Genomic DNA, 14,919 nt, shown 5'->3' with positions numbered 1-14,919 from the left:
CATGATGCTCTTGCTGTAAGAAAAGAAAACGATACCTTTTGATTTGATTTTTCTACTGATCTATTATCTTATCTATGATTATTTTTTATGATTAATATAATAATCATAATGCATATTATACAAAATAATAAAATAACTGCGTATAGAATAAATGATGTAACTAATATAATTTGTAAAAAATTCCAAATGATAACCGAGATTGATGATTGATTTAATTGATTCTAATTTATTAGCTATAGTTAAAAAAATCTGAACAGCGCTAAAGATGAGTCTGAATAGGGAAGCTAAGTAGGAGAACAACAAAACTGAGCTGAGCTAGCTAGATAGCGAAATGTTGCGAAATAATAAATGCGTGTAATTATTTTATGCTAAGACTAATCTACACATCAGAGGGACTGGTTCGGAATTCTCCGAGCAATGATTGTTAGGCCCAATTTGATTGTTCTATACTTCCAGGGATTAAACCAATTAAAACGCCGTGATTGTTATAGGAGAGTGCATTAGTTGGCTTAATTGACCAATGGCACACAAGTCGATTTCATACGTCATATATTGATGATTACCAAAACACTTATGTTTTTTGGTAGACCTGTGTTTGGCTGGCTATATCTCAGCTTCTGGTTGGTCAATCTCCTTGATTCTTTTTTTAGAACATCAGTCAACACCTCAAAATAAATAATAAAGCATAATAATATTATGCTTTCTCTATTCTTTAAGAGTAATCTTCATGCTAGTAGCCTTGCTCGTGAAATAGCAAAGAGATATATTTCGATTAGGGCACATTATGAAGCTAAGAATAGAGATGGCACGGGTAGCTCGTCTGGTCTTGATCCACCGGGTCATAGGTGCCCTGATCGAGCCACCCGACCCGAGGGTCGGGTGGCTCGACCAGGGGTCAGGTGGCACCCTCTATACAAAGACACGGGTAGTTTTATGGCTAAATGAGAGCGATTGTATATCGCTTTTTAAGTGCGATTGAAATAGAGTCGCGTATAGTCCTAGCGCGAAAGGACCTGGCGAAATAAAACAAGGTGAGTTCAGACTATATTTTTACGTCTGCGACAATAGCCTTTGGCCTATAGGTTTCATAACGTTTTTCAGCAAGAAATAATCAACATGTCGGTGGTCTGGGAGTTCATGAAGAAGCCGGTCAAGAAAGGAAAATACCAAGTTATTTGTACAATATGCGAAAGCAAGTTAAGTTACAAAGAAGGGTCCACCTCAACACTATTGAGGCATTTACAACGAAGGCATCCTGAGGAACTTGAAAGCCCGTCTAAGAACCTTCAATCCAGCAAATTTATTTTATTTTCAGTTTCTTTCACTAATACTAGAAGTTTTAGGGAAGTGATGGATTTTTGCTTTCTACTACGCTGAGTTATCCATTTCTATATTTGCAAAGTATTTCTTAAATAATCTCTTCTTGTTGATTATAATAGCAGTCGAAAATACAATCTGTAATAAAACACTAGCCAAATCATGCCATTAATCTATCACCCATTGAATAACATTGATCCACCATTGTCTAGCCATAAATTGTAAATTGCATCTATAAACCAAGCCACAAAATATAATGATTAGTGTGATAATGGGTTCTTTTATCTTAGGTTATCGATGTCACAACATTAGGCTGTAATAGAACTATCTCTTAACCTTAAATGAATAAAAAAATCGCACATGCTGACCTGGTTTGACTCGATCTTGGCCCTCATTGCTGCCCCTGAGTCTGGCCCGACCTTACATTCCTTGGTCTCATTCCAGCTCTAGCTAAGAAAGCCACTGATTCCACTTCCCTGATCAGATCAAAACTTCACAGGCTCATCATATTTAGTCATGTTTAGTTCAGCATAATATTAATCTTTTACCTAGCCAGGGTCTGGCTCTTCGGGTGGGTGGGCTATTTGCCCCCCCCCCTCTCCTTTCCCCCTTCTCTCTTTTCCCTTTCCCCCTTCTTCTTAGGAGAAGGGGAAGGGAAAAAGAGAGAAGGGGGATAGGAGAGGGGGTGACAAATAAAGCCCTGATGGCTCATGATTTGTGTGCAACATTTCATAACTTTTAGTTTTAATCTATGGTGGTTATCAGATATTATCACAGAATCGCTTTGGTTCACTGGATTATGTATCCAAGAAGGTTTTTACGTGAAAAAAAACCGTGATTTTGTCACCTTCTCCTCATTAGCTCCATTGTAAACAACAGTGCAGTCAAGCATTAGGTACAATACAATGACGTAACGCCATGCTATTTAATTCTGACAGGCTTTTTCCCTATTGGCCAATCTAGGTTTATATATCTATGTTCTAAACCCATTCAGTTCATTTAGTTCATTCAGTTTATTTTTCTTATTAACAAACACCACAAATGCAAAAGAAAAATCCCCAAGTACAGTTTAGCCTAAATTCAAACTTACCTTTGTTTTGAAAAATCACAACACAACGATTCCAATTTAGTCATTAGTTTTGGTTTTTTGTGATTTTCAGTAAAGAAAACTCTACAAAAAAATTTCTGTTGATAGTGAAGCCAATGAACATGAGAGGTTGTACCAGACTTTCTGACTAGGCAGCTCACACCTTTATAGCTCTGGTTTGTACCAAGAAAACTGTAGCTACAGTCTCAGGATTCATAATTAGGAACTTGGCCGTCCCATCTGCTAATTTGTTTCGACTTGTTCTAAACATCAGTGGTATATTACCATACGAGACAACATGCGAGAGAGAAATCCTTGAAAGTCAGGACATAGCAAAAAGTATACAGAGATAGTTAAAATGTACTGGGCTACATCCCAGGGCATATAGATGTATCCATGAAATCTCAGAAGCAATGCAATAGGCAATGGTTTTACTAACCCTAGAGCTCTCATAGCATTCAATGGTCCAAAGGCTAAAGCACAGAGGAACAATAATGCAGTGTAAAATGGATAAGGCAGCGAGGAGCGACAACCAAGTTGAAGTGCTAGCAGTGCTTGCTATTTATGAGTTTATTGTGATAATTGTCCACAAGTTTTAGAATGAAATCTAAAATGAAATTAAAAGTAATTCAATTTAAAATTATATCGTTACTGCTCTAAAAGCAAAGCTCCTTCGCACAATAATTTTATTATTAACAAATATTGCAAAATTCAATTGCAATATTTATAAAGCATTCAATTAATGTTACAAACCAAATAATAAAAATTGGTATGTGAAATGTCAAGGACCAAGAAATTTTCTCGCTTTTTTCTACCGGTGTTTTTTTGTGGTAGTTACAAAACTGGCATCCTGAAGAAGCAAACTTCAACTTGGTTTTGGCATAAGTTATAGTCTAAATGGTATATGAAGTAGGTGAAATTTGTAACAGCATTTATGTCTCAAATATGTCGACATTTAGCAGTTTCTTCGGCATTTTTCAATTTTGCGACTTTCCAAAAAAGCAAAAAATCAATGCAAAACAAAATATAGAAAACAAAGCAATACAAATATAACAAAAAATAAATTAATGATTTGAGATATCATAACTAGATGCTAGTCTGCACAAGTCTCACCACAGTAAACCAAATAATGCTATTGACAAAAACTCAATGTCATCTCATGTCCCGCATGCCCCCCATGTCCACAATTCCCCACGTCCCTATAAGTAAAGGATTAAAGGTTGAATTGCTACAAAATTCACACTACAGTTATTTGGAATCAAAATGTTCACCATGTCTAACTCTGCTGTGTTGTAGGAATAAAATATGTGAAAATATAGTTTTAAAATCATGGGTCTCAACAAAACTTTTGAGAATGGTAGTAATAGTGGTAGTAATAGTAGTTGTAGTGGTAGTAGTTGTAGTAGTAGTGGTGGTGGTAGTAGTAGTAATGATAGTGGTAGTAGTTGTAGTAGTAGTGGTAGTAGTAGTGGTAGTAGTAGTAGTAATGATAGTGGTAGTAGTAGTAGTACATGTAGTTGTAGTAGTAGTAGTGGCAGTAGTAGTAGTAGTAATAGTAGTAGTAGTGGTAGTTGCAGTAGTAGTAATAGTAGTAGTAGTGGTAGTAGTAATGGTAGTAATTGTAGTGGTAGTAGCTGTAGTAGTGGTGGTGGTGGTAGTAGTAGTGGTGGTAGTAGTAGTTGTAGTAGTAATGGTAGTAGTAGTAGTAGTAGTAGTGGTGGTAGTAGTAGTAGTAGTGGTAGTAGTAGTAGTAGTGGTAGTAGTGAGATGAAGGAAGAAGGTTATGCTCTTCTAGAATTAAAACAATGAATAATAGTAATAATAGTAACATATCAGCAAACAGCTTTGGATCAATTCTTTAACAAACTCATGATGAGTAAACAAGTGAAAGAGATGCAATGAAAAGATGACTTGAAACCAATTAAAAAGGAGAAGCGAGACATGATAATCGAAGAGAAAATGTAAAACATCAAATATAAAAACAAGAGATATAAATAAATTACTATAATTTAATGTTTATATAACATATGTTAGACTAGCTCTGTATCTCTATCAACTCATCGTCCTACGCACTGTTCGTCCATTGCCTCGCCAAAGTTACACCTCCATTTGTCTGTTTTGAACTTCAAGATGAAGTGACAATAAAAACTTTATTTAACTGATTATTACTTTATTAGTTTAGTTTGTGGTGCAAATAAATCAGCTTTTTGAGCAGTTGGACGAATTAAAAGAATTAAATGTTTACTTATAAATATATTAGTTTTGACGTACAGACAATCCTGGAACAGATTAACTTTACATATCGAGGGTTGACTCTATGTTTTATCCAACGTTGATATAATAGATAAATTTATTACACAACCTGGTGATTGTGACTGCTCTCACCAAGCTAGTAAACTATACCGAGCTAAAATGTGTTGCACCGGTGACATCAAGGAAAGGTGGCTGTTGAACATTAAAATGTTTTTCAAATAGTAATAAAATCTAGTCAAATAAATGTCTTGCATTATAACTTTTTACTTTGCATTGTTTCACTGAAAATAATAAATATCAAAGTGTAATTTGTAATGTAACATAAAGCTGCTCGCAAGACTGAAAAACTTGATTATACATTTATGGATCCCATTTTAGTTAATATAGAGGGCAAGCGAGTTGGTGCTATAAATACTAGTGCAGATATCTACAAATCTGCTTTTAAAAGTTGCCAGATATAAAAGTTTTCATGGAATTGTAAGCTTACGTAGTACAGAAAAGAATCATCGCCAGATATAAAAGTTTTCATACAATTGTAAGCTCACGTAGAACAGAAAAGAATCATTCCAAGAATGCTATCTGATCGAGCTTAGTAAGGAAAACTCTTAAGAATTGATTCAACAACCTTGACACACCTTAGCAATCAACCCAAACGGACAGTTTTTTCATATTTTAAAGGGTGAGAGAATGCTAACCAAGGATCAATCTTGACAACACAGTGAGTGGCCAATCAAAAAGAAGTTTAGGCAAAGGCAGGCGGCTCACAAGAAAGAGGTATTAGTGGTAGTAATAATTAGTAGCTACCATTAATGGTGATGACATCTCCTGATATGAGAAATTCAAGAAAGATTCGACCTCTTCGCTCAGTGTGATCTACTCCACATAATTTGGGCACAGATTGTTCACATTTCTTGTGAATGTTCAGGTCACAAACTGTAAAACAATCACAACGTATCAAAAAATATTTCAAAGAGCTGTAAATGAAGTTAATGAACAGGTTTGCAGCTTGGTGTTAGCATCCAGGAGAATATAATCTTTAGTAAAACCTGTCAAGTCAGCTACAGGTGATATATTAACTGGACAAAGCATATAATATGAATACACTCGCCAATGTTAGCATTCTTCTAATTAGAAATGTTTAAATTAATTCAGAAAAGCAAATTTTTAAAAACAAGTTCTTGCCATCCATCCTCCACAACCGGCTAAATGTATCAGTCTTTGCATGAGTAATGCTATTTTTACGTTTCTACAAGCCTGACATCTCTACAGGCCATTTATAACTTGACTAGTATCAACCTATCACTACCTAATGAATCTTGGGTGCTTATACATAGTTCTAATTGCGTATGCTGAATTAAAATCAATTTTGCTATTATTACCATGCCTGATTGAGAGAGGGCCAGATTGGAGTGACAAATGACATTTTTTTCTCCGAAATACCGAAGTGGGAGTACTACTTGTGGTCTGCTCGATGGGAAAAAACAAGTAGTACAGATCTCTGCTCTGTACTACATGTACATGTACTGTACTGCTGTACTGCTCTGTACATTGTTAGGCAGTTTCATCGGCGACCACGTGCCATTTTGTTTATAGGCTAATCATGACCAGAAAATGGGATTTCTGAGAGCTGAGAGAAACGGTAAAAATAATGACCTCCGATGTTATTGTGACGGCAAAGAAGACAAGACATATTAAACAGCAGAGTCAAAGTTTAACAACAAGAACAGCGCTATATATATATACATATATATATATGAATCTCAGTATTTGTATGTCATCTGTCCAGTTAGAGCAATGCAGTTTTAAGAACAAAAAATCCGTATCGCAGTGTATTTGAACTCAAAACCTCCAGGTCTGCAGACCGGCGAACAAATCCACTCCACCACACTGTTCTCATCACTCATTATTATCTGCTGATCTATCCTAATCCTTCGTTTTTTCGTGACGTCAATCTATCGTTGTCCGCCATCTTTATGGACAACTTTTATCGTTAAAAACACGAAGTTTCTGCAATTCATTATTGCAAACAATGCTTTTGTTAGCAAATTTTATATTTTAGTACCAAAAAAACACCGAAAAATACTATTAATCAAGAGAATGACGATCGTTTTCTACAAAGATGATGGCTTTTTCGTGAACGAGCGCATGTGCAAACAGGGTGATGACGTCAAAAAATGATGGATTGAGATAGCAGGTTTCAAGCGAAGTATGTACTATCTATTTTCATGGACAGCTTGTGCTGCAACATTAGCTTCTTTACACACACCTGTCTATATACTCACCTGTCTATATACACACCTGTCTATATACTCACCTGTCTATATACACACCTGTCTATATATTCATTGTGATTATTACCGTTAATTCTACAAAATCATGATTTTTATTTTGTTGTCTCAGTTTGTATTAATGGTATCAGTATCAAATAATTTCTCATTGTAATCATTGAAGTAGAACAGACATCTAGCCACTAATTGGTAATTATTTCACATTTAAACACATTAGCAGTTTTTTTTCTAAATCTATTTGAATTGCACAAAACACTTTTCTCATGATATTATGTTTAATAGTTTAAGCGGTAAATGTTGTATATGTTGGATAAAAATAAATTTTCTGTGTAAACATTTTTTATTATCCCGGACACGCTGGTCATTCATCCAGTATTTTAATATTTTCAAAGTACACAAAATGCTTTCTTATAGCAAAATCATGAATATATATCGCATACCTGATCTACAATACATATGTTTGTCATTTTGTACATGAACAAAAAGCCCTTCGGATTTACTAAAAAAAAAGCAAGTCGCATCTATTGCATGGATGCATGACAGCAAAAAGCAGCAACTGTCTTGTCTAGCCAGTATTTGTAAGGAGTACAACTAACCCGACAAGTTGGTAATAGCAAAGGCAACTACTTAAAGGTTGACTTGCAACAAAATTCATATTACAGTTTTTGGTATCAAAAGAATCACCATGTCTTACTCTGTTGTGTTGTAGGTGCCAAATATGTGGAAATGTGAGTACAAGCTCTTAAAAGCTCAAAAACGAAAAGCCGCCGTAGATTGGAATCTCTTCGTTTCTCTGACGTAGTCATTACAGTTTGGTTATTGTCTTGTCAGGTGATGTTCTCACGTGAATTGAAAAGCCAATAAAAAGCTCAATATAAAACTTATCGTAGCACTAGTTTATGACAAAAGCTTCGGGTTTTACCGAAGATCCTGTATCAAATATAGATGCTCGCTACTTTACAGTTTTGTTTCGGCTTGATCTAGTTGTCAAGTCGTAATCTGATCATGTGACCCAATACTTCGCAAATAATTTTTGCAGCACTTATGGATTATCACGGATGACCAACAGGCTCGTCTTGATTATCGGACAATGATATGTACTCATTCGAGCTAAGGTTAAAAAATTAAATGAATTTTTACAGCAAGTTATAAGATATCACAGCTAAAAGTGACAGCATTACAATGACGATAAAATAGACGCGTAAGAACAATAGACATGGTTTTATTGAATGCGTGAAGTATATGTGTGAAAACATTTCGACGAATAAGGTTGCATGAAAGTGTAAACAGAAACCATATACCACAGCTCCGTCAAATTTGAGCTGTTTTGGAAAGAGAATCCAAACTACAGCGGTTTCGTGTGGCTGCGATTAACTGTTCGTTTTTGAGCTTTTAAGAGCTTGTAATCACATTCCCACGTATTTTGCACCTACAACACAACAGAATAAGACATGGTGAATCTTTTGATATCAAATAACTGTAATGTGAGTTTTGTTGCAAGACAACCTTAAAAGATGTGGTTGCGTCAAAAAGGTCGATTTAATGAAATTAAGACCCATAAAAGGCTAAAACATCAGCTACAATTTGATGCCATTTTTGTCTTTGCAGACCAACCCTGTCCAGAGATATAAGCGTTTGAATGAGGCCCTCTTGTAAAAAGCTCACATTCCAGCGGGTGCTTCTTTCGTGACGTCACTAGTAATACATCTGAAAAGAAACCACGAGCGATAAATATGAGGTCGCTTCATTAGCCAATCATCAGCGCGAATTTTTTTATATAGATCGTAATAAATGTTATCACTCGTAAAATGCGTTGTCTGTGATCTCAAATTTAGGGATTTTACTCCATTATTAAATCGCATGGACATCGATATTTACTAAATTAATTAACATCGTTACTTTGATGAATTACTCGATCGACATGTTTTATTGGCGAACAACATAATTGTAAAAATTGCTGTGAAGTTACTGCGAAGGCGACTCCGAGTTTTCTGGGCATCAGGTGGTTAAAGTTCTCTGGAGGAAAATCGAAGAATGGAGGTAAATTTATCTTTTTCTTTGAGTCTCCCATAGAGTTTCCTGTTGAGTTTACATTCAGATTATATTGCCCTGTTTGAGGCTAAAATGTAATTTCCTGCGTGTGCGAGATACGTATGTACAGTGAGTTCTTGACGGCTTCTCTTTACTCCATAGCATCTAGCAATACAATGGCTTAGATTGATGAATATATTAAAGGTAATATTTTAGTACTCATTAATACATGTACAAATTAATAAAATTATAACTTTTTGCTATCACTAATCATCGTTTTATATTCTTTTATCGGTTCACCTAACTACATTTGCTTCAAATTTTCTGTGGCAGTTGTATCTAGTAAATTAGATTTATGATTTGACTTTAGATGATCACTTTTCACTTGTAGAAAGTGAAGAAAATCGATTGATCAATGCAAATCTTTAACTTCCAGAACCAAAGCTTCGAATCATTGGCTTGGCGTACTTGTGCCTTTGTTAAACATTTATTCGTTTTTAAAATTACACTCGCAATCTATCAAACTCCCAATTGGAAAGCTTTCAGTAGATACGCTTTAGAATGACATATCTATGAATGGCATATATTTATTGCATTTGTTTTACTGATTACAAGAAGTTTATGTCGTCCCACCAGCTGAAGCAGCTTTGTCAGTGTGGAAACTGCCATAAAGGGGAAAGAGAGATTTGAATGTGTGCTGCATAAACCATGATGTTTTGTTTGAGTTTGCTGCAGTAGATGAATTTGTCTTATTGTATCAGCTAAAACTATATGAGTGGCCACGACTTGATGAATATTTTTAATAAAAGCTTTATGCCGAGATGAAAATCTTTTTGCTTGTAAAAATTATATAATAAAATTTTATTGTTGAAAATAATGCAAAACATGATTTGCAGAATATTGTAGTGAATTGGATACGGTATATGGATGTCCGCAGAACTGGATAATGTGAGATCAAATCCAGTTTGCAGCAGATTTCTTATCCTTAAAACTCTATCCCTATGTATATTCCTTTCAAAGACGCAGCTTGCTTATTTTACTTACGGTAGTAAGAAACTAGTTTTCGGTGTGGACAATGATATACAGCCCCGCCCCCAGGATAGGCGATAGGGATAGGGCATAATGTGGGCGGGGCTTTTGGGAGGCTGTATATCGTTAGTGTGGGTAGCGGCGAAACTGTGCCGATACAAAGTCCTTATTCTACATAGTTTGCTTGACAGAATTACTGTAGACCGGTAGAATTGGTAGTCGGTACTCACATTTTTTCACAGCATTTGGAGAAAGTGAGTAAGACTAATTTTCAATATTCGTTATTTGAGGCCTTTGAAACATTCATAATAATGTATCTGTAGCGGGATTTAAAATTTTATTCTAGCCAACATGAGCAAATACAAAATAAAATATATGCCAATTATAGAGCCGCGTAGGACTAGACTTATATCGCAAATAGCCGATGTGAATACGAGATATATTGACAGATATATCACGCGTGACATCCTTTTGGGCAAGTCTGGGCATGTTTTTTTGGGCTGAGCGTTTTTACCGCGATCAGATTTTTTCGATTATAATCTTCAAATATCTTGGCAATGAGATCGCCTAAAACAACAAACAACATATCAACTGAGAGAGGAAAAAAATGCTTTCTAATAAGATCAACTCAAATTTGATGCAACCACATCTTTAAATATGATAACCCAGCTGTGAGCTGATCTTCAGAACTATCAGACCTTCAACAAGACCCTTTGTGAATGTTAGTAGATAGAGCAATACATTTGGGCCTTTCTCAACTTGTACTAATAAAGTGTTAAAATATTGTACTGCTAGGCTCTATGCCCTGTAGTGTGTAATGTATGTAATATGTAATGAGAAACTTTTAGTCAATGTACAGCTTCACATGCACATGCGTGGTAAACACAAGTTTTAGCCTTGAAATATTAGTATAGATTCCATCTGATTGCTAAGCCGTTTATATATACATGGAGGTATCATGACGGAGTTAAACAAGGAACTACTATTAGCCTGCTAAAGTTATTAATTAGCTCTATGGTGATTATAGCAATTTTGTTTGAACTTTTAAAATTGCTAGGACTTTTGGCGTAGAACTTTACTGATGATGATGCAGTTACTGGACATATCTTTATTACTGTACTTTATTACATTGACAAATACCAGCACCAACACCTGGCGTCTAAAAACATAAAATTACTATGCTAAGTACTACATATAAGCAGCAATATTATGTAACTAGTAATTGGTTATAATAAGTGATCAAGCCGAGACATTACACAGGCATTCTTCTAGCATATTACATCAATCAAGTGGTTGATACGTGTGAAAGCATTCATGGCAAAGCGCAGTTCAATGATCACCAGTTTGTAAGAAAAAGACAGAAGAAATAAAATACACGTACCTTTTGCCTTCTTTCTAGCACTTTGTCAAAACTACTTGATAAATACAACAGTGTATAAAAATCTTAAATGAAGTTTGTAAGAACATATCAGTTTCTTTAATGGCTAGCAAAACCAGACTGAATAGGGTGAGTGCAGGTAAAATATATATATAGGACAAAACAAAGTTATTTATTTAGTTGTTACTCTTCTATTGGTCCCACCAGACTTGGAACCATACTTCGGTCCAATGACAGTATAGGCTACCCGGAAGAAACGCAACAATAACGAGGTCAGCAACAATAAAACGCGAGGTCAGCAAAGCAGCGTTAGTTTGAACAACAGGAAACTGTTTGACCACCAGATATGTGTGTTTTATTGCCGAAATGACCATACAAACGGATGAAATCATGTCTTTGTCAAGTAAATGTTTTTTATGAGTGAGATAGTCTATGTGCAGCATATGTCTACAATTGTGTTAAAAGTATACAAATCTTTACACTCCCACCAAAAATTTAAAAGCCTAAGTTAAATTTTTTAGTATTATTATTATTATTATTTTTTTTTTTTTTTTTTTTTTTGGAGTTATATATGTCTAATATTTTCTGTGCTACCACAACCATTAGGTTAATGTATTCTGAACAAACCTAAATACACACATTCACATTAACTTAATCAGTTTTTGGATCGGTCTTTCTAGTATCACTGCCTTAGCCGTCCGCTTTCCATTCTTATCCAGATCTGACGTACCTATTCTAACTTTTGCTCTACGGATCAAACAGTCTTTTCCTAAAATCGCTTCTTCTACGACGCCAAGCTTCCATCTTCCTCTAGGAGTGTCTTGCTCCACTAACATCACTATGTCACCAGCTGTGACATTTTTTCTTGTCTTGCTCCATTTTTGCCTCAGAGTGAGGTAACTTAAGTATTCTTGTCTCCAAGAGAGCCAGAACTCCTGAGCAAAGCACTGCGCTTTCTTCCAACGCAGTCTGCCATACAGATCATCATCATCAAAATTTCTAGGCGAGAGCTCTGATGGCATATCGCTTTTCATCGTGAGTAAGCTGTTTGGCGTAATGATGTTTTCATCTGGATCATTGATATCCAAAGCAGTTAAAGGTCTATTGTTCACAATACTCATGGCCTCGTAGAAGCAGGTACGAAGAGTTTGAGTATCTATGCGAGCTTTATACTTCAGTGCCATGCCTCTTAAGACCTCTCTCACAGATCTTATCATTCTCTCCCATACCCCACCTTGATGGCTTCCTGTAGGAGAGGTAAATTTAAACTCCACTTTGTTGGCAAGTAAATAATTTTTTAAAGACTCATCTTCCACATATGATAGTTGTTTTTTTAGCTCATTGGCAGCACCCACAAAGTTTGTGCCATGGTCGCTTATCAGTGTTTTGATGGGACCCCTGATTGATGTGAAGCATTGTAGAGCATTTAGGAATGCATCACTGGAAAGGTCTTCGAGCATCTCAATGTGTATAGCCCTGGAGTAAAGACACGTAAAAAGAAGTCCCCAGCGCTTGTTCTCTGTGCGCTTGTCTTTGGTGTAGAACGGTCCAAACACATCTATTCCCACATTAGTAAAAGGTGGTGTTTTCTCTAAGCGCTCCTCCGGCAGAGGACTCATTTTTTGCTCCCCTGCTGGCTTTCGAAGTTTGGCACAGCCAACACAGGAGCTCAGGATGCTTTTTACCATATTACTTCCATTAACTATCCAAAAACCAGCGTCCCTGATGGCTGCTAACGTTGATCGTCTCCCAAGGTGGAAGATGGCCTCATGGTAGTCTCTGGTGATAATCTTTGCTAAGTGTGACTTCTTTGGAATGATCACTGGATGTTTGTGATTTTTTGTCAAGCCTTTTCCATTTTCAAGTCTCCCAACAACGCGGACTAAACCTTTGTCATCTAAGTAGGGAGACAATTGGCGCATGCTGCTTGTTTCAGTTGAGTTATGCAACTGTTCTATCTCCTTAGAGAAGTGAAGAAATTGAACAGTTTTTATTACAAGTTCTTCTGCATGTACTATGTCTGCAGGAGAGATTTGTACTTTCAATGATCGTTCTTTGCCAATTTTATAAATGCGAGCAAGGACTTTGGTGAGTTTGGTCCAGCTAGAGGCTTTGCTCACCATGTCATTAAGCCATGAGCTTTCCGTTGTCTTAGTTGAATTTACTTGTACCTTGCAAACCTCTGGGTCCTTTTCATCTATTTTGAGAGCTGTGGTTTTCACATCTTTGACCTTTCTTATCTCAGGGTCAGTGCTGTCAAGTTCTTTGTTGTTTTTTTGTGTATTAAGCCTCTCTCTAATGTCATGTTCCTTAAGAAAAGCAGGCCCAGAAAACCACATCGAGTCCAGCAATTTGCTACAGCTCATCCCGCGTGAAGCAATATCTGCCGGGTTTTCATTGCTGCCAACATGGTGCCATTGACTTGCGTCTGATGACATTTTTATTTCCTGAATGCGATTGGCTACATAGATGTGAAACCTTTTCTGCTCATTAGCCAAGTACGCCAGCACAACTTTTGAGTCTGTCCAAAAGTGCTCGCCATCAATTACCATGTCTAGCTCCTTACGAAGTATTGCACCCAGACGAGTTGCCATGACAGCACTTTGGAGCTCCAGTCTGGGTACTGCCATGATTCCTTTGCTAGGTACTACACGGGATTTAGCTAGCAATAAACAAGTGTGAACATTACCACTGTCATCTATGCAACGCAGATACGAGCAAGCTCCCATGCCATCCATACTTGCATCGCAAAAGTGATGCAATTCACAGAGCTCTGTTTTTCTAAAGTCACTGGGTCTGATGCACCTGGGAACTTGTACTTCATCTAGAAATTTCAGGTCTTTGGTCCAGTTTTTCCAAAGCTCTTGCGTGTCTTCTCCTATCACTTCATCCCAGCCATATCCGGCTTTGTTGACTTGTTGCAGGATATTTTTCCCTGTTAAGGTGTAAGGAGCCAAAAATCCTAATGGGTCGAAGATTTGGCTTATCATAGACAGTATGCCCCGTCTTGTGGGAGATTTTTGTTCTATGACCTTACTGTTGTACTTCAGTATGTCTTTCTCAATAGACCACTCTAGGCCAAGCGTCCTCTGTATAGGTAATGATCCATTTAGGAGATCTACATCTTTCACTGACCTCTCAGACTCTGGAATATCATCCAGCACTTCCATTTTGTTTGACAGGAACTTATGGAGTCTGAGGTTACCACGTTCGCAAAGAGTTCTAGCATCGGAGATAAGCTTCTTAGCATCGGAAGTTGTTGGAACACTTGTTATGCCGTCATCCACATAAAAATTTTGCTGGATAAAATTGGCTGCTGTTGGAGAGTGGTTTTTGTTGTCTCGAGCTAACTGTTGTAAGCAGTGGGTAGCCACAGCAGGTGATGAAGTTGCACCAAAGAGGTGTACTGTCATTCTATACTCTTCAATGTTACCACATTCATCAAACCAAAGAAAGCGCAGAAAGTCGCGGTCTTCCTCATTGACATAAAAGTTATAGAACATTCTTTCTATATCGCAAGCAATAGCTACCTGCTC

The 14,919-nt window shown here is 36.6% G+C and overlaps 1 protein-coding gene across 1 annotated transcript in view; it reads right to left on the bottom strand.

Annotated features, from left to right (window-relative positions):
- The window catches only part of LOC137389789 (calcium-dependent protein kinase C-like), an 84,126-nt gene that overhangs the window by 33,974 nt on the left and 35,233 nt on the right, over window positions 1–14,919 (bottom strand). Inside the window, exon 6 of the mRNA XM_068075888.1 lies at window positions 5,462–5,590. Within this exon, the coding sequence (XP_067931989.1) occupies window positions 5,462–5,590 (129 nt within the window). The remainder of the gene's footprint in view (window positions 1–5,461; window positions 5,591–14,919) is intronic.

The sequence above is a fragment of the Watersipora subatra genome, chromosome 3 (assembly GCF_963576615.1).
Source record: "Watersipora subatra chromosome 3, tzWatSuba1.1, whole genome shotgun sequence".
Taxonomy (NCBI): domain Eukaryota; kingdom Metazoa; phylum Bryozoa; class Gymnolaemata; order Cheilostomatida; family Watersiporidae; genus Watersipora; species Watersipora subatra.
The sequence above is the reverse complement of the archived record's forward strand: the minus strand, read 5'-3'. Positions and strand labels throughout refer to the sequence as shown.